The 22399-nt window shown below is 44.4% G+C and overlaps 1 protein-coding gene across 3 annotated transcripts in view; it reads right to left on the bottom strand.

The window, feature by feature from the left end:
- The window catches only part of ARHGEF26 (Rho guanine nucleotide exchange factor 26), a 76985-nt gene extending 62708 nt beyond the window's left edge, over positions 1 to 14277 (bottom strand). The window contains exons 1-5 of one of the 3 annotated variants that reach the window (XM_083504026.1): positions 14028 to 14202; positions 12993 to 13137; positions 10678 to 11791; positions 7315 to 7354; positions 1090 to 1235 (exon numbers count right to left, since the gene is read on the bottom strand). In XM_083504026.1, the coding sequence (XP_083360152.1) occupies positions 1090 to 1235; positions 7315 to 7354; positions 10678 to 11742 (1251 nt within the window). In that variant the 5' untranslated portion in view covers positions 11743 to 11791; positions 12993 to 13137; positions 14028 to 14202. Of the gene's footprint in view, positions 1 to 1089; positions 1236 to 7314; positions 7355 to 10677; positions 11792 to 12992; positions 13138 to 13694; positions 13765 to 14027 lie in introns of those variants that run through there. The other 2 variants (XM_083504025.1, XM_083504027.1) reach the window with 2 other exon arrangements.
- Positions 14278 to 22399: the final 8122 nt, after the last annotated feature.

The following is a 22399-nucleotide window of genomic DNA, read 5'->3' as shown; positions in this document are numbered from 1 at the left end:
GAAAGAAGCCTTAGACAGTAGAATAGATTGTGGTGTGTGCTTGGTTGGGATGGTGGGGGTAGAATGATGCCCACAACGTTTTCTCTGGAATGCAAATTTTCACTCAAAGGAAGTTGGCGACTTCTGCCTTAAGTGGCATGGCTGTTGCTTCAGCACGATCAGTTCCCACGCTGCTCTAGTAATGTTGAGCCTGCCAATACCTCAGGTGATATAACATGGTTGCTTCCCATTACAGAGTCCCAATCCCCATGGAATGGTCTGACGAGCAGCCACATGAAAGTACCAACCACAGTGCTAAAATATTGCTTGGTACTATGCCAACATGCAGCCTTGGGCTCAAACACACTCTTCTCTCCTCCTCCTCCTCCAGCAGACAGAGAAGATAAGAAAGTGACTCACCTGGTGGGGTGGAGCTGCAGAAATATTCTCCTAGCAGCACTGCACCTTACTAGAGGGGCAAGGTGGCAAAAAGGTCAAGGCCCATGTAGTTCCAACCCCCCCCCCCATCCTTACACAGTGATGCTGCTGCCTTGAGGCTATTGCTATGGCTCCACTCTGGTACATACATGTATTACAAACTATGATTTGCAGAGAGCCAGTGTTTGTCTGTGCTGGCGTGTTGTGAGACCTAAATATCCCGCAGAACGACATTAGAATAAACAAGTCTCTTTGCTTATCCTCTCCATTTTCAAGATACTTATTTTCATTAATTCTCTCCATATGGCTATTTTACTGAACGTGCTCTAAGGGTTGCCCCCTTCCCTGCAATTTAAATTCCAAAGCAGAGGGATCCTGAAGTCCTAACACAGTTGGCGACTTGTGGTTTGCTTGCATAAAAAAGAAAAAAAAAACCCATAAGGCAAACGAAATTAGGAATGCAAGTCTAGCAGCTGTACCTCTTTACCAATTACAACCATTGGGTATTAGCTGCATACCCATAAACACTTCACTTCAGGAAGTAGTTCTGAGGGCAAACGAAAAGCTATAAAATGTTGGGTTGAAAAGGACACTGGGAGATAAAAGAGACTCGCTTATAAGCACTGCTGCATTCCAGTTTGGCTTCGGGCTATTTAACATTATGACACTTACCGCAGACAACTGACTCCATGTTGATCTCAGAGGTTTGTACTGAATAACTATTTTTTCATCTGACTTCTGTTCTTTCAATTCTACCTCTTCATCAGAATCTATATCCAGAGCCTTTTCTTTGTAGTTCTGATACAACACAGCATTTTCTACACGAAAAAGAAATTTAAATTTAAGGAGAGGTTCTAAGTAACATTATTATGAATATGCCTCTCAAACTCTGTGGACAAAGATAGAGGCTTGTTCAGGACAATGGGAGAGCATAGCACATATTAAAGTAACAATAGATCACTGTACCACCAAAAAGATGCCTTCCACCCGAATTCAATAATAGCCTGTGTTCTTTGTTAAGGAAAAACCAGAAACACTTTTATTATTTGAGAGCTTGTGCTTAATAGAATACGAAATGTTAGGGTGAAAGACATCTGATTTAACTAGTTAATAAACTAGGCTCTGGGTGTTTCCAAGCAAGCACACAATTAAAAAGCAGGGATTTCGTTTTAAGTAAGGACTCTAGTCTTCAGGACAGTAAAGGTGGGCTTGAAACATGTGCATGCAGAGTATGACAACATCTCAGGGAAATTCCCAGGAAACAAACTTTGATGCCACACATTTATTCTCCACCTGCCCCACAGATGATGGTGGAAACACCCCCCCCCAAAAAAAATATGCATGTTAAGCATCCTGATGTGCATTTGCTTGAGCTGAATAATTTACACAGGTTATTAAATACAGCTTTCCTTGATTTTATTTTAAATGCGGATAATATAGTAACCTAATAAAGAAAGTTAACGGTCCAATAATTTATTAATCTCATAGTAACTTGCTGCAAACCACTGGCTGCATAATCAAATGAAAAGTGTTGATGTAAATGAAAACTAGCAGTTTTAAGGCCTAAGCACCTAAAATTCTCTACCAGAAATACCAACTACTGAAGCTGCAAAACCTGAATTCTGGCACCAGTATATAGTACAGTGGTATCTTGAGTTACAAACGCCTCAGGTTACAAACGCTTCAGGTTACAAACTCTGCTAACCTGGAAGAATTACCTCGAGTTGAGAACTTTGCCCCAGGATGAGAACGGAAATCGTGTGCGGGCAGCGCAGCGGCAGCAAGAGGCCCCATTAGCGAAAGCACGCCTCTACAGTGGTACCTCAGGTTAAGTACTTAATTCGTTCCAGAGGTCCGTACTTAACCTGAAACTGTTCTTAACCTGAAGCACCACTTTAGCTAATGGGGCCTCCTGCTGCTGCTGCGCTGCCAAAGCACGATTTCTGTTCTCATCCTGAAGCAAAGTTCTTAACCTGAAGCACTATTTCTGGGTTAGCGGAGTCTGTAACCTGAAGCGTATGTAACCTGAGGTACCACTTTAGTTAAGAACAGTTTCAGGTTAAGAACGGACCTCTGGAACTAATTAAGTTCGTAACTAGAGGTACCACTGTACTGAATATATTAACTTAATCTAGTTTCGTCTGTTATTTCATTTATTTATTCTGACTGCAAGTTCAAAGCAGCTTTTGAGTTCTGTTTTCAAAGTATTCAAAACTTTTTCCGTTATTTTGTTAGGCGTCAAAGAGATAAGGTTGACATACAACATATTTAGGAGGGGAGGTTGCAAGAGCACCGTGCCTGGAATCTATGCCACCCTTCAGAAGGAAGGGCTGGATACAAATTCAATAAACAATAATAAAGAAGGCATTCCACTGCCCTTAATGCTGGAAGACCTCTCAGCCTTTTATCCAGCATCCCAAATGATTATGCAATAAATGCATAAGGAACCCCTTTCCCCAAAGAATTTTTCCATGCATTTCAATAGAGGGACAACTCTAAAAGCTGCAAAGGAAGCCTATACAGATTATCAAGCCTCTTCCATTGAAGTGAAAGGGAAGTTTAAAAGCCACTAACCAGAGTTTCCCAATTTCAGCAGAACTGGTTAACTGCAATTTGCTGACTTGTATGCCCACACACATGCCTAAAGTGAGGAGAAAAGTGATTGCTTGCAGGCAGCGGTGGAGAGAAGCTGCTCGTGTGCCTGGGGCAGGGGCGCCACATGCTGCCCATAGGGGCGGGGCAAGGGCGGGGCAAGCCGCCCCAAGGGGTGGGACACACCACGGGGCCTCCAGAGTCTGCCTGCCTCCTCCCCCTCAGCTGCCCTACAGCTGGGGGGGGGGGAGGCAGCGGGCGGGAGGCAGTGGGAGAGATGCGTGGCTCAGGCGCACTGCAGGCCCCACGGTGAGTGCCACCCGGCATTTTGTCACCCCCCAAGTGGTGACACCCAGAGTGGCCCGCACCCACCGCACCCTCCTTCCTCTGCCCCTGCTTGCAGGTGCCTAAAGTTCACACATATCTTAGTTTTCAAAGCTAAAGTTTGGCAGTCCAAATGAGGCCATTACGTCTAAAACACCTTAGTCTGTCAATTACGACAGAACAATAACTACTTAATTTTTTTTCTCATCTGCTTTTCCATAAAATCACCAGCAAGGCAATTTACTTGCCATAAACAGTCAATAACGGCTCTAGCTCAATGGTAGAGCATCTGCTCTGTGTGTGGAACATCTCAGGTTCAATATCCCCACATCTCCAGGTAGCTCTGAAAAGAGGGCACTTGCCTGAAACCCTGGAGAGCCACTGACAGTTAGCGCAGCGAGGTAAACCAATTGTCTTGACTCAGCTTCCTAATCGGAAATACTGATATCAAAAAGATGCAGTATCCAGTCAAAGTTAAATTTTTCTGCACATGGAAACTTTGAGAAAACAATTAATGTTTTACTCTCTGCCTATATTCAAGGAGATAATAACAAGTTCTTATATGGCAGAACTCAGCACTACTAGCAAGAAAATGCTATTGTAAACGCCTCCTTGTGGTTTCAGACCCTTACCACTAATGAACCATTCTGGTCACAGAAGCTAGGCCTCCACCCTGTGCAACATAGAAGTTACTGCCATTGCTAACAAGAGTCAGAAGGCTTTAAACTACTGCCAATTCTCCTTTTAAATTAAAAAAAAATTCCTCTAAGCCCATGGTTTGGTTCCAAACATCTGGTCTGCAAAAGGACTGAATTTAGCACTGGGTTTTCACACTTTCGCTGCCATCATATATTAAAGCGGAGGTGGGGAACCTCTGTCAGGGCCACAGTTCCTCATATGCAAGCTTCTGAGGGCTGTATGCCAGTGGTGAAAGCAGCCAAGTAGGTGGAGCGAGAGTTCGATTCTTACTTTTCCACAGTAGGCTACATGCCAACCACGCCAGAGGTTTCTACATTTACCTACAGCCCCTTCTCTGCATCCAGGCAAACAGGAAACATTACCCTAAATTCATTCCTGCTACTCAACAGTACTCAAGGAGAGCATGGAGCAGGACTGGTAAGAGGTGTAGCCTAGGAAGTGAGAAAGGCCTGAGGAGAGTCGCAAGGCCCAAGAGCAAGGCTTGGAAGCCCACATTCAGGCCCAAGGCCTGAGGTGCCCCTATATTAAGGTGACAAAACAGCTAAAGAATAAAATACAAGAGGGAATGATGATGCCTTCTGTTCTGAGGCATAATACGGACCCACAACGGTGGGAAATTCAGAAAAGGCCACATAAAACAGTTATAAAGTTGGAAGACAAGACATGGCCAAAGAATGGAATGATACAGATTATAAAGAGAACCAAGTTCTTATTCTTGTTGTTGTTTTTAACTTTACAATGGATATCCTGAGTAAGAACAAATAAGTTTACATTAAGGCTGCAACTTAAATCCCTAAGCCACTGCAGTGGTCCCTCACCCCACAAACAGATCCACCAGTCCCCAAAACAGGGTGCTTTAGTGGCAGGGGAGCTCTGAGCCAGTTTGAGTGCCATCATTTGATGGGACTGTGACCTGATGCTACATCAGTTCCAGGCTGGCATAGTTGAAGTAGTGTTTTGCCTGCATCCCACCCTCCGCCCTGGCTGGAGGCTGCAGGTGTGAAGGCAATCCTATGCACATTTACTTGGGAGTAAGCCTCTGTGGACTCTGTAGGAGCTATCTCTGAGTATTTTTTGCATAAGATGAGAATATGTGCGTTTTCATCCATCACTGCTCTCCCTTTATTTGTTTTCTTTGTTGAGTGGAGGCAGAAACTAAACTTGACCCTCTCAGTGGCCACAAACTCACTTCTTTCAGTTTCCTATGTCACGTTTCCAGCTGTTGTTTCCTTGACAGTTTAGCTTGAAAGCCACCTTAGAAATTATAAAGTGTCAGAAAATACGTATCATACATAAATATATAATGATGGAATAATAATAATAATAATAATAATAATAATAATAATAATAATAATAATAATAATAATTTATTATTTATACCCCGCCCATCTGGCTGGGTTTCCCCAGCCACTCTGGGCGGCTTCCAAAAGAATGTTAAAATACTATGTTACATCAAACATTAAAAGCTTCCCTAAACATTTGATGGAAACAGCAAATGGCTTAAAGCAGGCATGTCCAAACTCTGTTTGGGGGCACTAATCCGGCCCGCCGTTCGGTTTAATCCGGCCCCTGTGGCAGATTATTTCCTGGGATAAAATCCTGAAAAAAACCTCAACAACTTCAATCCTAAAAAAAACCTCAACGACTCCAACCTTAAAAAAAGCAACTTTGGGGTAAAATCTTTTAAAAAGGAGGTCAACAACTTTGGTTGGCCTTATGGTCGGCCCCCACAGCCCTTCATTTCATCAAATCTGGCCCTCTTTGAAAAAAGTTTGAACACCACTGGCTTAAAGGCTCTGCCAAACAACTGAACCATTGCCCAGTAGCCCAAAAGGCATTACCAGTTGATTAACATCATAGAATGGAACATGGCATTGTTTCAAAGTAATGAGAACTGAAGCACTGCAAGAAGGAACTAGATCAAAATTGATACTGAAAGTTGAATGAGGAAAAACAGGTTGGTTGAAGTTGTGACAGAGCCAGAGTGAAATAAGCACAGGTAAAAGTTCTGAAAAGTAAACCCTCACTATGCCTGAAATTTTTGAATAGATCCAGCCCACAAACAAAAGCAAAGGGTTCAACTAAGTTTTTCTCGGAGGGAAATCCATTGAAATTAATGGCCAAGACTAAGTTAGGTCCATTAATTTCCATGGGTGTGCTCTGAGAAAAACTTAGCTGAATACCACCTGAAGTGACCAACGAAATGGTATGGAAGAGAAAGAGGCAATAGTGATGGCAAACAGATCTTCATGATAGACTTTAGGGCAAATGCAATAAGGGGGAGGAGTTAATGCAGAGGTATTTTACTATAGCCAAGACTGATGGCTTGCAGTATTTATAAAGAAGCAACTGTGATATTTATTTGTTCAGTTATGAGTCACCTACATCCAGGGTTCAAAATTAGCAGGGCACCAGGCGCATTTAGCATCTAAAGATTCACCTCTAAAAGTCTGGGCACCATTTTTTTGTGCCTGGCTGACACTCAAGGATTACTGAAATGTATGTGCTTTGAAGCCTCAAAGTATAGGTTAAGGATAGACAATATGTTAAGGAGTTTAACAATAAAGAGTAGAGTGTTTTGAAAACTGAAGTATGGTGCCAATATTTTTATTGTAAACAGCAAATTAAACATGTATTAACAATTTCTGTTACAAATGTGAAATTAACAATTTGTCACTTATGTGAATTGCATATTAGTTCATTCTTATCAAAATAATAAAAAGTGTTGCCAATGGTGACTAGACATTCTGTTTTGGCGCCCACAACCCAGGTCCCAAGAGCCATTTAGCTCCTAACTTTTCTATCCAGGTTTCTAAGACTGCCTGCATCATATTATCTATGCCAACTTACAACAAAAACATTGAACAACAACATTCACAAAGCAGGAACTATCAGCAATAAACTGCAACATTTGACAAGAGAGATAGCTAAATGTAAGAGGCAAAGAAACACAAATTTGGGCACTTTTGAAATTGCCTGTTTTGCAAAAGGTGATTTCACAATCACAACCTTCTGAAACATCAATACAGTGTTGGAAAACTCTGCAGGTGCATACAATCCCATTTACTTTTAGGCCTACCTCAACAAGCTGAATTCATTGGAGGTTATATATATATATATATATATATATATATATATATATATATATATATATATCCCATATTAAAGACAATTTAGTTATACATGAATTTGCTTAAAACACACAACTCATTTGGCTCAGTTTCTTCATACATGCTTTTTTGAGGTTTCACACATTAAATTGTCCAAAAAAAGTGTTCTTACCGTCTCCATCAAAGGTCCCTTGTCCTTTTGGCATTTTCTTCTAAGATTATTTTAAAAGAGGGGAGAGAAAGGAAAAGCAAACCAGTGAAAACAAGAAGGTTCAGCAAGCAGCAACCCCCCCCCCCTAAAACTGAGTTCATTATGCTTTGCATAAAAATAAGTTCAAATAAGATACATCAACTGATTTACTTTAAGAAATGCCCCCTTCCCTTCCTGTTACAGGATGGATCATCAAGTCATGTCAGAAGTCAGCCATCTCAACAGGTCTATAAGTTTGGGAAGTTGTGGCCCTCAATTAGACCCTTTCAAGGGAAAATGTGCACACGCTCTTGCTATCTTCACTAAAATTAATAGAAATCTGAAAATGGAGGAGGTTCACGTGTACACCAGATTACATCACATGATGCATTTTAGTAATGAATTTTCTATCTCTAAATGGAATAAACTCCATTTTAATAAAAAAAACAAAGAAATATTTTCATTTAGTAAACATGCAAGTGACTTCATTTGTTTGGAACAGTCTTTAAAGTCGATGGCATTTGTCTAAGGCAGGCAAGGTTGTCTCCCATTTGCTGTAGAACAGTTTCCTCTAGTGTAGCCTTTGCATCAATCTGCTGCCCTGCATATGCCACTGGACTGCAATTCCCATCAAGCCCAGCCAGAATGGTCAAGGATGATGGGAGCTGCTTTCCAAAGTGTTTGGGGGCACCAGGCTAAGAAAGGCTGCTCTTGAGCAATGGTTTATAGATGTTTTGCTGATGGCCGCTTCACAAGATAATCCACTTAAATAGGTGTACACTAGTGTAAAAACAACCAACTATATATCACCATGAATGCAAAATAATTAAGTGTCCACTCTGCTACACAGAGGTGTGTTTAGATGCAAGACCCCTAATTATGGTTAGCCTTTGAGTGCTTCACTATGCAATTTTAAGGCATCCTGCAGAAATTTTAATCAAATGTTTGTTATTAAAGGTATCCAGGACCCATAAGGTAGGGTGCAAATTAAAAACATCAAAATTATGACACGTTCAGGCAATCAAAGTTTTCCGCATCATCTTAAACATTCCTTTAGCAGCATCTTAATGCATCATTATCTAGACACAATATAATTAAGCCTGAAACCTTATGACATTTACCTGGGACATAAATCCACTGTGTGATCAGGCTGCAAGGCTATTACTCAAACATATTTAAAATGGGGATTATATTAAGCATTCTACTTTAGCAAAGACATTAGAGTAAAATGACTACTATAAATGCTGCTTATGCATAACTGCTGTTTACATATGTTTAACCTAACTTTCCTCATTAGACTTCTCAATGGTTTAGCTTAGGTGCAAAAGCAGTGTTATGCAAATGCTGCCTGCATATAGAATTATTTCCTTTGTTCACATACAAAGGGATGTGGTAAGTGGGGTACAGGTGACAAACCTGTATTCAGCGGTAAGTAATGGATGAGAAGCAGCTATTGGTTCCTGTTTCTGTATGCTTGTCTGCAGGATGGATTTAAAGGGTAAGATCATCTGGGCACATTTATGCCCTGCAATGTCCCCCAATCAACAGTTCCAAGTAGTCCTTGCCAATAAGATCAGTGCTGCCTGCTCAATCTGCACAGGCTAATGCACTGGAGAAAGAAGAGTACCTGCACCTCTCTCTCTCTTTGCAGCTTTTGGGTATGTCATTGTACTTGACCCATGTGATTCACAAACAAGTGTGACTGAAGTGCAGTTACGTAGATCATACTGCCACAGAGGAGTCCAACAAAGCAAGACCCAGTGCAGTACAATAGTCAGAGCGACAGCAAGCCTCTACCCACCCACCTTGCTTCAGCACTGAGCAAAAATGCCCACCTCTCTCCCCTTCTCCAATGCCTGCTGCATTTCAGACACACAGCACAAGGCCAGGAGCAGAAGGGGTTCCGGGTGACAACCAGTTTTCAATTGAATAACTAAAGCCAGCCAAGATTCGTCAACCTGTGTATGAAAAGTAAGTCACAATGGGTTTCTTAGCCAGGAGCTTCCCAACTTCACAAATGAAGCAGCACATCTTAATGTGCCCCTTTAAGAAATAATTTCAAAGGGTCATATTACAGCCTTGGCCCTCCAGATGTTTTGAGACTACAATTCCCATCATCCCTGACCACTGGTCCTGCTAGCTAGGGATCATGGCAGTTGTAGGCCAAAAACATCTGGAGGGCCGAGGTTGAGGAAGCCTGGTCATATTACGTCAAAGAACTTCCTTGGCTTGACAGAATAGGTACTGATGCTGCAATTACACTACAGCTCAAAAGAGGATAAAAATGTTACAAAAAATCTCCCGCACTCTAAGAAGATGGCATTCATGTTTAAGTTCTGTTTGCTTTCTGTTCCTATCATCGCTGCAAAGTTGAGAACCACAACATTCAAGTGCTGGATGGAGAAGACTATGCAGGAAGAAAAGGAAGTGCCCATTTGTTTCCCAGCTGGTGCCGATAAACTGAAGGCAGCTGGTAAGTTTTTGGACACACGCAGCAGCAAAACACACGAGTCACAATACAGAGCTGACCCTGGAGAACGCACTACCCCTCCTTGCCACAAAGCCTCCAACTTTCCTTTAGAATTCAATAAACCCTTCTATGGAGCGGTTTAATCTCCCATTCTGCTTCCAGCATGGATCAGTCATTCGTTCATGTGTGGGAAGGAGAGGGCAATTATTCTGTCCAGAGAGAGCTGCACCTGCCAATATTCTCCACTGTACCAATGAGCCAATATAGCTCATAGAGGAATACAAACCTGATAACCTGCTCCAACTTAACACTAAGCTGCCTTATACAGTGAGATCACTGGGCCACTTTGCTTAGTATTTTTGGTAAGGACCGGAAGCTGCTTTCAAAGAATTTTTCCCAGCCCTACCTAGAAATACCATTGACAGAACACAGGACCTTCACACATGCTCTACACCTGAAGTATGTCCGTTTCCTGTGGAAACGTCAGATTGCATCCAATATCACTTTTATTCAGAGTAGACCCACTGAAATCAATGACCAACCTAGGTCCATTAATTTCCAAACAGAACTTAGTTGGATACAACCCATAATTTCTGTCTGCAGACTTGCATCTTCCCTTCATGCTTGATGGTGTGTCCAACACACTAAACATCAGTGCAGACTATAGGATGGATTACCACTGAATTTACCACGAGCAAGTCGCTATCTCTCACCTATATCACAGGGTTGGTATGACATTAACACACTACTTTAAACTGCTTGAAGGGTAGCAAGGATGCAAATTTTGCATACAAATAACACACATTTTTTTCCATTTTTAAAACCTACATATCATTGCAACTCATTAACAAAGCAAGTTTCATCAATTTCCTTACCTTTATTCTTCCTAAGCTAGAGAATTTCTCCTTATCTTCCACAACCGCCTTCAAAACTGGCTGGGACATTCTGTTTTTTGTCTTAAAGCTGGCACTGCTGTCAAAGTCAATGCCACTCACAACAGCCCGCCGATAGGAAGTAGACCTCAAACTACGTTTCAGCATCCCTGGGCTGTCCACATCCGCTTCTGCTTCTTCGCCTCCACCAGCTACCAAAGGCAACCCAAGGGTCTCCACCATGCTACGGACCTTGAGAACCCTCCTGCTTGGTTCCACATTCTGGCTATTAGCTTTGTTGGTTACTTTTATTTCAGTAGCCAAACTCTTAGGGATGATCTGCTGCTTCCCCACTTTCAACGCAGCAGGACTGTGCGTACTCAGAACCACGGGCGGCGTTTCTGCAAGCTCATTCTGATTTGACGGCAGTCTTTGGAGAGGCAGATGCTGCTGTTCCAAGGGAGCAGACAGGCAAACAGATGCCTTCTCTGAGCTTTTAGGAAGCTGGCTGGGTTGCAATGCTGAGGCGGTGGATGTGTTGTTATTTGGCGAATGCACGATTTCCGTAGGCGACAATCCAAGGCTTGATGAGAAAACAATTTGTTCCTTCTCTGGACAAAGTGCTGCTCGATTGGAAATCCTCCCTGGATGAGCTAGCTTGCTGCTTCCTGAATTTATAGGACCACTGGCTGTAAAATTTATAGAATTATTTGAAACCATTTTCAGGACTTGGGGTGACTGGTCAGAAAGCCTAGGGGAGAGAGCCTTATGCTCCGGAAACCGAACCTTTCCATTTGGCACAGAACCAAGGCCGCAGCTGAAAAGCAAAGGACTCCTTTGAATGGATCTGCTGTCCAGAGAAGTAATTATAGTTTCATCAGGCTGAGTTAAAGTAAATGTATCCTTGTCTTCCACGGGAAAATCTGTGAAGAGAACCCCTGTGGAGCTCTGATAAGACTGGGGCCTGGGTTTGTTCTTTGTGTGCAAATGGGTCTGGTGGGCTGACCTCCTCCTCCACAGTGGTGCAATGTTGTTGTTGGAAAAGTCCACTTCATTTGGGCCGTCCATAACCAAGGGCTACGGTCAACCCAACATTGGGAGAGGAATGCAGGCGGCCCTTTTTAACAAGAAAACAGAAGCAAGTAAAACTTCAATCATTCAGTAGCCTGATACACACATAACACAAAACTATTACAATTAGGTATGAACCTTACCTAGCATCTTATATGTGATTTGTTTACTACCAACAAACCACAATTGGAAGCAATGGTTTGCTGTTGGCTTAGAAATATTGGTTTGTTTTAACTACGGCATGGCATTATGTCTGAACCCAGCACCCTTCCTTAACCATGGTTTGTTTGAGCAACCCAGGCACCATTTGGCTGGCAATGTGGTGAAAGTTAAATGTGGAAGCATTTAAAGCAAGTGCAAGGTCCAGCTTAATTTTAAAAACCTGCAGAGTAGGGAGTTTCTTATCCTACATGTACATTAGCTGTTGAACAACAAAGCAGAGGAACTATTCAATTACAGAACTAGAACACTTGCCAAGAATAATTTAGTATAGGTGATTGCTGCCACGGTGGTTCTAGAAAGAGAAATAAAAAATAAAAATTGTTTTTGTTGGACCAACTTCTGTTGATGTGCCATATCACACACAAGTTATCATCAATCATACAGATAAAGAATTCTCTATCTTTCCTACAAGCAAAGCCCTCCAAAGAATATTTCCTGCAATTACAGCACTCTGAATGGTATTTTATGAAGTTCTGAAGGCAGAGTGAGATTACAGCAGGCATGCAATCCGTTTCACTTTTTCCAACATGCACCTATGGCCCATAGGTGCATCTTGGGGTAAGGTGCAAGGAGGGAGTCTGCAGAAGGAAAAAACAAACAAACCAGGGCCTGGGCACATGGTGAAACAAGCAAAACTATTCCATCACTCAGCATTCCTAACCATCAACCCATTTAACACAAGTGAAAATAGCCCAGCAGCTGGAGGCAAATCCAGGTCATGAATTGATGACTGGGGAAAAAGGAGGGTGGAGCCAGTGGCGTAGCGTGGGGGGTGCAGGGGGGGCCGGCCGCACCGGGCGCAACATCAGGGGGTTAGGATTAGGGGCGCAAATCCATGGGTTAGGGGGCGCAAATCCACGGGTTAGGGGGCGCAAATTACTTGCCTTGCCCCGGGTGCTGACAACCCACGCTACACCACTGGGTGGAGCTACTTAAAAACTAGGGCTGGGGTCCAAAGACACACTTGAAATGCTTTTTTTAAAAAAATAAAAGAGCAGCAGACCACCATGAACATCAGAAACTACCTCCAAAACTCCTCCGGGTCTTTAAAAGGCTCTCCAGACACTAAATGAGGCTCCTACAGCCAAGGAGCAGAAGTTAAAATGAGAACGGAGTGGCACAGTTCCTTAGTTCCTGCCTCAAGTTCAGGTCAAAAGCCTGATCTCCAACCTGATAAGAAAACAAGGAAGTGCAGTGATACTTATCACACTGAATACAGGAGGAACTTCTGCAAGCCAACTCCTACTGATGCATTTGACGAAGCAAGTGCTCGCCTTCGAAAACTCACACCAAAACTAATGCGCTGGGTATTTTTTTTAAGGTTGCAGCAGCTAAGAAGCACAGTCCCCGTGCAGCCCGTTTACTAAGAAGCAAGTCCCCACACTGAGCCCCGGGCAGAAATCCTGAGTGCATGTTTGCTTGGAAATAAGCCTCGCAGAACATAATGGGCTTTCCTTCCTCCGAGTGCATATATGGAAGAGGAAAGAAAGCCCATTAAATGCCGCGAGGCTTGTTTCCATGCACGGAGTTGCCCTCCTCAAAAGTGAACCCTCAACAAACTACCCGCCACCGGAGGCGAGGAGGGATTTATGAGCCACTTAACTCCCCTGAACTGGATTGTCACCGGCTATTGGCATGCACGCTGTGATTTTTTTGAAGACTTCCGAGATGAAAAGAGATCACACCTTTCTCTACAAAAGAAAAGAAAGGCCGCCGCGCTCTTTCACCTCGCGGGCTCTGCTGGAATTCCCACGCCTTTCTCCTCAGCTTCCATGCAGAGCCCCTGGCCCCGTTCCCACCGCCCCCTTCTCTTAGCATTCTCGCGGGCTCTGTATGTTCTTTCCCGCCCGGCTCCTGCGACCTCCCCACCGAGGTGGCGGCGGCGCGGAGTTGGGAAGAGCGGCCAACTCAACTAAGGCAAAACTTTTCTCTTCATTTCCACAGGTACGAGAGGAGAGCGCGGGACTCCCTGCCTGCGCCACGGAGGTCCCAACCGAGCGCACGGTCCCCGCGGCGCTTTCCCGCCAAGCGCCCCACCCAAACGAAGCGCAGCCGCTCACCTCATTTCGGCGTGCGCGCGAGGCGAGGGCGCTCTCGGTCGGCGCGCCCGTCCGCCCCAACTGCAAAAACAGGCGCCGCCTCCGCGCCGTGTCTCCTTCTCCCAGGACTGAGGCGGCGAGGGAGTCCCGACCTAGAGCCAGAGCGCACCGCCCGGCGGGAACTTGACCTGCCTGCCTGCCCCCGTCCCTCCTCCTCGCCGCTCCGCGCGCCCAGCGCCGCCGCGGTACCTTCGGCCCCCCTCCGCTGCCCTTAGCGCCGCCTCCCCGCTGCCCTTAGCGCCGCCCTCGCCGTTCGGCCGAGCGGCGAAAGGCGAGGCTGCCTCCCCGCCGGCGCACGGCCAGATGGCGCCGCGGCCGTTGCCAAGGTCCCGGCAGCAGCCGCTTGGATTTGCATGCGAAGGGCTGAGCCCTGGCGCCGGAGCAGAGGCGCGGGAAGGGCCGCCGAGGGCGTGTGAACAGCCCCCTGCCCCGCCGGAGCGTCCGGGTAGAGCGCGCGGAAATGTGAGGATGGGGGCTTTCGGGTCCACAAGTGGCCTGAGCCTTTCCCAAAGAGCCTCACCTTTTAGAATTAAGTCATGAGTAAGGGACGCGGGTGGCGCTGTAGAGCCTAGGACTTGCCGATCAAAAGGTCGGCGGTTCAAATCCCCGTGACGGGGTGAGCTCCCGTTGCTAGGTCCCTGTTCCTGCCAGCCTAGCAGTGCAAAAGTGCAAGTAGATAAATAGGTACCGCTCCGGCGGGAAGGCAAACAGTGTTTCCGTGCGCTGCTCTGGTTCGCCAGAAGCAGCTTAGTCATGCTGGCCACATGACCTGGAAGCTGTACGCTGGCTCCCTTGGCCAATAAAGCGAGATGAGCGCCGCAACCCCAGAGTCGGCCACGACTGGACCTAATGGTCAGGGGTCTCTTTACCTTTACAGTGGTACCTCAGGTTAAGTACTTAATTCGTTCTGGAGGTCCGTACTTAACCTGAAACTGTTCTTAACCTGAAGCGCCACTTTAGCTAATGGGGCCTCCCTACTGCTGCCGCACCGCCGGAGCCCGATTTCTGTTCTCATCCTGAAGCAAAGTTCTTAACCTGAAGCACTATTTCTGGATTAGCAGAGTCTGTAACCTGAAGCGTATGTAACCCAAGGTACCACTGTACTTAAGGAACCCTGTGTCTCTCGATCTTGCTGGGGGGACACTGACTGAATTGGGTTCATGCTTACGCGGATACCTGGATGGTGTGATTCCTTTAAGGCAAGGAGGGGTCGGTGAGTAGGTCAATCTTTGGCCCTCCGGATATTTGCTGAACTTCATCCATCCCCAACTATTGGCTGGGGGGTTGATGGGAGTTGTAGTTCAGCCACATCTGGAGTGCCTCGGTTGACTATCCACTCCTGCTTTAAGTGGAACAACTTAGGACCTGGAATTGAAAGAGGGGAAAGGCAATAAGCTTTGTACACCCAGCCAACCATTGGCCCCAATGTGTAGTGTTTGTAGAGAAGGGGGATTAGAAGGAATCCCCCCCCCATGGCCATTGGAATGCCTTGGCTGCTTCCAAGTGCCCTAGGACAAAATTCCCTTTGGGGGCTTCAATTTCCAAGGGGCTACATGTCAGTGATGGATGTGGCCTGTGGGCTACCAAACACAACACTCAAGCACGTGTATAGTACATACATACGGCACATACCATATATGCATACACACAGAGAGAGAGAGACCTAACTGATGATCTCCACCTTCAATTCTGTAACGCCAAGGTTGCAGGCTCACTCCCCGTTTGGGACAGCTGCATATTCCTTGCATTGCAGGGGGTTGGATTAGATGATCCTCAGGGTCCCTTCCAACTCTTTGTGTGGCTATTGCCTTTGTTTCTGCATCCAAAAATAAGCTTGAGACAAACACTGCAGAAAGGATAGAACTATTTGGTCATAATACCAGAGGAAATAAACAGGAGCGTTGCTGGCAATCTTTATAAATCACATAAGCATGGAAGTCTGTGGTTTGAGGGATGTCGCAATTTCACAAGGATTTGGTACACAGTGTGACTTCAAGGAGAAGAAAAACATCTTCTTAGGTAATAAACACAATGATCAAGCCTTCTGCTTCTCACATACTCCGCAAGAGACTCCCCACTCATGTCTCAGCGTCTCCCTGTTGTCAGTTGCAGTCATTAGAGGACAGGAAGATTTGTCAACTCTTTCTCTTTCCCAGGACTCTTGCTAGCCAGAAATCCAGCAGGTGAATTTCATATGATAAATTCCTAAGAGTCCTGCCTCTGTCTGTTAAAGGCACCAGATTCTTAGAGGATGTTTCATCTATCTTAACAGTACGGAGGCAAGATCCTGTTCCTGGGGCAGTGCCTGCAGTTACAACTCTGTAGAGCAGGGGTAGGGAACCTGTTTCAGACCAAAAACTGCATTTCCTCATGGGGAACCTTTAGGAAGCTACATGGCAGTGGTGGGTGGGGGCGGCTGATAGCCAGTGTGCACATTAAAATGTCCAGGCACCTTCTCTCACAGTTTATAAATAAGAAGTAATGTCAAAAACATAATTACAGGATTTAACTTAGTACAGGAAAAAGGAAATGCAGTTACTGTTCATTTAGCTTTAGAACCAATCCTTTCCCTAAGGGTGAATATGGCTGGCATTTCTTTTCTCACTTGCTGTCTCAACAGCTGTTGATTATTCCAGTTTTAGGGAAGTAGCAGAAAGCTAGACTACATAGATCTTTATGCTTGCCCAGGGATTTTTCAGCTGGAACTTGCCAGCACTGAGTTCTGGCACCTCTCAGATGGGCGCCATTGCCATTATAAGAGAACAAGGGAGGCGTTCATGGTGAATTCTGGCACCTCTTTTTCTAGAAAAATAGCACTGGTCTTGCCTTACTTTTTTGTGGCTGCAGCAGATTGTGGGCATAGGTTTCTCCTCAACACTCAGCCTTCCCATTTAAACACCAATCAGTGTCATTAACAATACACCAAGGATAGGGAAACTGTCCCCTCAAACATTGCTGGAATGCTGCTAAAGACTTTTAGGATGTTCTAAATGCTTTTGGTGGTGCTGTGGGTTAAACCACAGAGCCTAGCACTTGCCGATTAGAAGGTTGGCGGTTTGAATCCCTGCGACGGGGGTGAGCTCCCGTTGCTTGGTCTCTGCTCCTGCCAGCCTAGCAGTTTGAAAGCACATCAAAGTGCAAGTAGATAAATAGGTACCGCTCCGGTGGGAAGGTAAACGGTGTTTCCGTGCGCTGCTCTGGTTTGCCAGAAGCGGCTTAGTCATTCTGGCCACATGACCCGGAAGCTGTACGCCGGCTCCCTTGGCCAATAAAGCGAGATGAGCGCCGCAACCCCAGAGTCGGTCACGACTGGACCTAATGGTCAGGGGTCCCTTTACCTTTACCTTAAATGCTTTTTAATGTTTTTAGATCATTTTTAATTGTATTTTAAAATGTTTTATTTTAATTAAATTGTATTGTTTTAACATTTTGATCCTTTGGGGTGAAGGGTGGGATACAAATTTAATAAATGAATAAATACTCATTCCACCAACCCTGACCATTGGTCACGTTGGCTGGGTTTGATGAGAGTCAGACTAACAACATGTGCATCTGCTCCTTCTCCATGGTGCCCAAGAAAGTGAGTCCAAAAAGGACATAACTAATCCTGCGGTCTACAGTTGTAATCCAGTGTTAAGTTATGTAGTTTTCCGACTCATTTTCCTGGAGTGCTGTAGAGAAGGAGCAGATTGTATAAACCAAAATTTCAAGGAAGCCACGATGATCATTATGCTTCGGTCCAAGGTTGGAGGAGCAGGAAGAAAAAGGCTGGCTAAGCATCCTTGAATCCAGGGATCATTCTTCCTACCGTAAAAAAGTGAGATAAACACAGCAATGGGCCCTATATATTCCTTTGAAGGTGGCTGTCTGGATGCCTGACAGTTCTCTGATAATAGCCAGCACCAAATGAACCCCTAGATGAGTGAATTCTGGTTGCTCCCTATTCTAATTGAACACAAGAAAAGGAGAGGGTTCATCTCTGTGACCCACTCAACACAGAATTTTTGGTTAAATTGAGAGTGAAATATATTATTACTTTCAACCACTTCTACTGTGTCCTTGCTTCTAGCAGATCGAGATAACCAGGTGACAGCAAAAACTGCAAAAAAAAATTAGCAGTGGCAATTCTAATAAGATCTATTATTGATGTAAACCTCCAGAATGTATTTTGTATGGTTAAGTTTTTACCTCTATCTTCAGTACATTATGTTTTATTTTATTGCTGTGGCTAGTGGCTGATGCAAACAAAGATTCTTCTTCCCTCTCTGTCTTATTACTTTCATACATAGGGTACCTTTTAATTTTACATGTTTCCTGTTCAGAGTCAAGAGTTACCTGGAAGAGTTAAACCTGGAACCAGCTGTTCAAGGAAGAACACCCCAATTTATAAACTGTAGAAGATTGGGGAGTATAATATATGGACTAGGCATGCCAAGGTCTTTCCTATTACCGGGTAATTATTCAGCTGTGTGCCTTTATGTTAAACTCAAGAATGAAGATTTCTTAGAATGCCCTGGTTGGTCATGGAATGAGGCAAATCAGCTTTAATTAGTACATAGTCAAAAGTTGATATAAGGGACGTGGGTGGCACTGTGGGTTAAACCACTGAGCCTAGGACTTGTCGGGTGAGCTCCGTTGCTCGGTCCCTGCTCCTGCCAACCTAGCAGTTCGAAAGCACGTCAAAGTGCAAGTAGATAAATAGGTACCGCTCCGGCGGGAAGGTAAACACCGTTTCCGTGTGCTGCTCTGGTTTGCCAGAAGCGGCTTAGTCATGCTGGCCACATGACCTGGAAGCTGTACGCCGGCTCCCTCGGCCAATAAAGCGAGATGAGCGCCGCAACCCCAGAGTGTCCATGACTGGACCTAATGGTCAGGGGTCCCTTTACCTTTACCTAAAAGTTGATATAGTTTCTGATAAAATGTTGAGATGTTTTAAGCTGAAGTATAGTGCCAAACTCTGGACCGGGTGGAATTCACCTATAGCGGTAGTGCTCCCTCTAGCAGCTGGGATGAAGTATTGGGCACAAGAGACTGGTGAATTAGCTCTGGGACCTAGGCTGACTTTTACACAGTAAGAAACCTGGGTTTGTCACTGGGAATACACCTGGCAGGGACCTGTAATCAATCCTAGCTCTCCCATGACTGTATATATTCATTTGCCAACATGTGTTTGGACGATTCACATGCTACATTGTTTGGTGCACCTAAAACTATAATGTGAAGAAGAGGCCAAAAGTTCCAGTAGGAGTAGAAAACTCTGTACCATTAAAGTTAGGCTAAACTCTGGAAGTGTTAGATTCAAAGGCTTCCCGAGTATATATTCTTCTTTGCATCTGGGAGTTAGTTCCATTCCTGAGTTTCATGCAAAGACATTATTTTGGAACATGCTGCACATGCCTTCTGTTTATTGCTGTTAATCTTGGCTTGCACCTTCGAGTTTCCTGCCACTAGAATTCATTCTGAAATATTTAGGTCATTGTTTCTGAAACTGAGCTTAAAAGGAAACTGCTAAAGCGAGTGCACACTAGCCAATCCTTCGGTATAGGTATTGCCAATTTCCTCGTGCTTGGGCAAAGGGCCCTCTGTGAGGAGGAGTTTGCTTTTTGCTGCAAATTTCAACCTCAAAACATACACGCAGCAAAAGCTTTGAAACAAAGACTTGGGACCACAGCCAATCCGCCCTTCGGTATGCAATAGTAATTCAATATCAAACGTTATCTGAGAAGTGAAAAATGCGAAGCTTAAAAATGAATTGGAAGTAGTTTCTTTGGAAACTTAGAATCAAAGAGTTGTAGAACTGGAATGGGTGCCAAGGGTCATCTAGTCCAACCCCTGCAATGCAATCACAACTAAAGCATCCTCGACAGATGGCTGGCCAACCTGAGCTTAAAAGACTGAAGGAAAGTCACTGTTACTGTTTTGAATTTTATCGTGTTATCATCTTTCTTAGTGGGTAGCGTGAACTGCATACTAAAGAATGCTTTCTTATAGGGCAAGAAAATGGGTTTATAGAACCAAGGGGGCAGTGGTCCAAAAAAGTTTGGGAACCACTGCTTTAGACAGTCACATGTTTCTCATAAGGTCGGACCTCTTCATCTCTCAAGCTTTCCTCCTATATGGAAAACACCATCTACTGCCAGACAACAGTGACCAGTTTGCTCTGGGCAACTTTGACGCAGGCAGTGGAGGATTGGGCAGGAAGGATATTATATTGGATGAAACAATGAAAATTAAACCAGCTTTTCCAAAACTTGGGTCTCCAGCTGTTTTTGAACTACAGCTCTCATCATCACTAGCTGGCAGGACCAGTGGCCAGGGGTGATGGGAATTATAGTTCAAAAACAGCTGGAAAACCAAGTTTGGGCAACACTGATTTAAACTGTAAGCTCCTCAGTACAGGGACCTCTATCTCCCTACCTTGCTCTTCTCAGTCAAGAGACATTTCCTTAAAAGGAAATTTCTGATTTGGTAGTGGCAATATCAAGAAGGCCTTTTGTAGGCAGTCTATTTGAATGAAAGAAGTTAATAATACAATCAGCCTGAAAGCAATTCAAAGCTAATGAACATGAGGACTGTGTTTGGAATATTCTTATAATAGGAAGTACTTAGCTGTGTCCTTGGAGTCAGTCCAAGCTTTTTAAAACCTCTTTGAAACGGGAGATTTTTGTTTTTTGTTACATATTCGGCTATCTAAGATGATAAATCAGTACTTTAAGGCTCTCTCTCTCTCTCTTTCTCTGATCCTCTTTTACCTTCCAAAACAAATTGCAAATAAATAGCCAATTAGCTCTGTGATTAAAGCTGTAGGGACTTATTTTCATCTCTGTAACTATGTCCTTTAATTTACATGGGAGAGGGGGAGGAACTGTTACATTGCAAACAAGAGCCAGCCTTTTGGCGAGTCCCTAGACTTACTAGGCACAATTCCACCTTAGGCAGAAACTCGAGGATAGATCAGGCTCTGTATTGTGATTGCTTTCAGCAGTATCATTTCTTATTGGCATTATTACTCAATAAGATACAATGGGGCGGCATCCCTTCCTTGCACAGCAGATTTCACTTTTGCAAATGCCAGCTGAGATCTGTCTCTACCCACCACTCACTTCCTGTTCATCCTCTTTTCTTGCACTTATGTTATTAATGAGATCATGCTAAGAGTCCTGCTGAATCAGGTCAAAGGGCCATCCTGTTGTCTCAGTGGCCAACCTATAGGAATCCTGTAAGCAGGACAAGAATGCTACAACACTTTCCCCACTTGTGATTTCCAGCAACTGGTACAGACCCTCCAAGTGTCCCAATTTTCCAGGGACAGTCGGATTTACGGAAGCTGTCCTAGTTTCTGATTTGATGCTAGGATGCTCCGCTTTTCCTTAGGATGTCCCTGCTTTCATCAGAGAAATGTTGGAGGGTAATAGGATGTCCTCAGGGGTTTTTCCCCTGATGGAACTTGCCAGAACTCAGTTCTGGCGCCTCTCTTGTGGGCACCATTGCCATTATAAGAGAAGAAGGGGGGTTTCATGGTGAGTTCTGGCACCTCTTTTTCTGGAAAAATAGCACTGGACGTCCATATTTTCATCTGGGAAATGTTGGAGGGTATGGAATAGGATGCCCCTATTTTCATCCGTGAAATGTTGGAGGGTATGCCGGGGGTATTCTGAAGGCAGAACATAACCTTTGTGGCTAGCAGCCACTGATAGCCCTCAGCACTTATTGTCATATTAAAGAAAGTGTAAATTTGTTTCTGCTGTCTTTTTTCAAAAAATATATACCGTATTTTTTGCTCTATAAGACTCACTTTTTCCCTCCTAAAAAGTACGGGGAAATGTGTGTGCGTCTTATGGAGCGAATGCAGGCTGCACAGCTATCCCAGAAGCCGGAACAGCAAGAGGGATTGCTGCTTTCACTGCACAGCGATCCCTCTTGCTGTTCTGGCTGCTGAGATTCAGAATATATTTTTTTATTGTTTTCCTCCTCCAAAAACTAGGTGCGTCTTGTGGTCTGGTGCGTCTTATAGAGCGAAAAATACGGTAGCTTTCAAAGCTTTAGGCATTTCTTTCTGTCCTTGTCCATTTCTAGTCGTATATCTCCAACCATAACAAAAGCCACAGGAACTTAGAAATAAGGTTTTAGATCCAGATTGCATGCTTATTGTCACTGACATCAGAGTGAAAACGATTAAACTCAAGTTCTGTTGATTTCAATGGGAATGCATTGCAACGAACTTGGTCTGAATCCAGGGTCAGCATCCTTGTCACTAGCAGAAACCCCAAACAATTACAGGTACCCCACGTTTGGTACCTGAAACCTTTTGACCCAGCTGTTGTTATTTATTT

This window comes from Podarcis liolepis, assembly GCF_965112155.1.
Source record: "Podarcis liolepis genome assembly, chromosome: 5".
Lineage (NCBI taxonomy): Eukaryota > Metazoa > Chordata > Lepidosauria > Squamata > Lacertidae > Podarcis > Podarcis liolepis.
The sequence above is the reverse complement of the archived record's forward strand: the minus strand, read 5'-3'. Positions and strand labels throughout refer to the sequence as shown.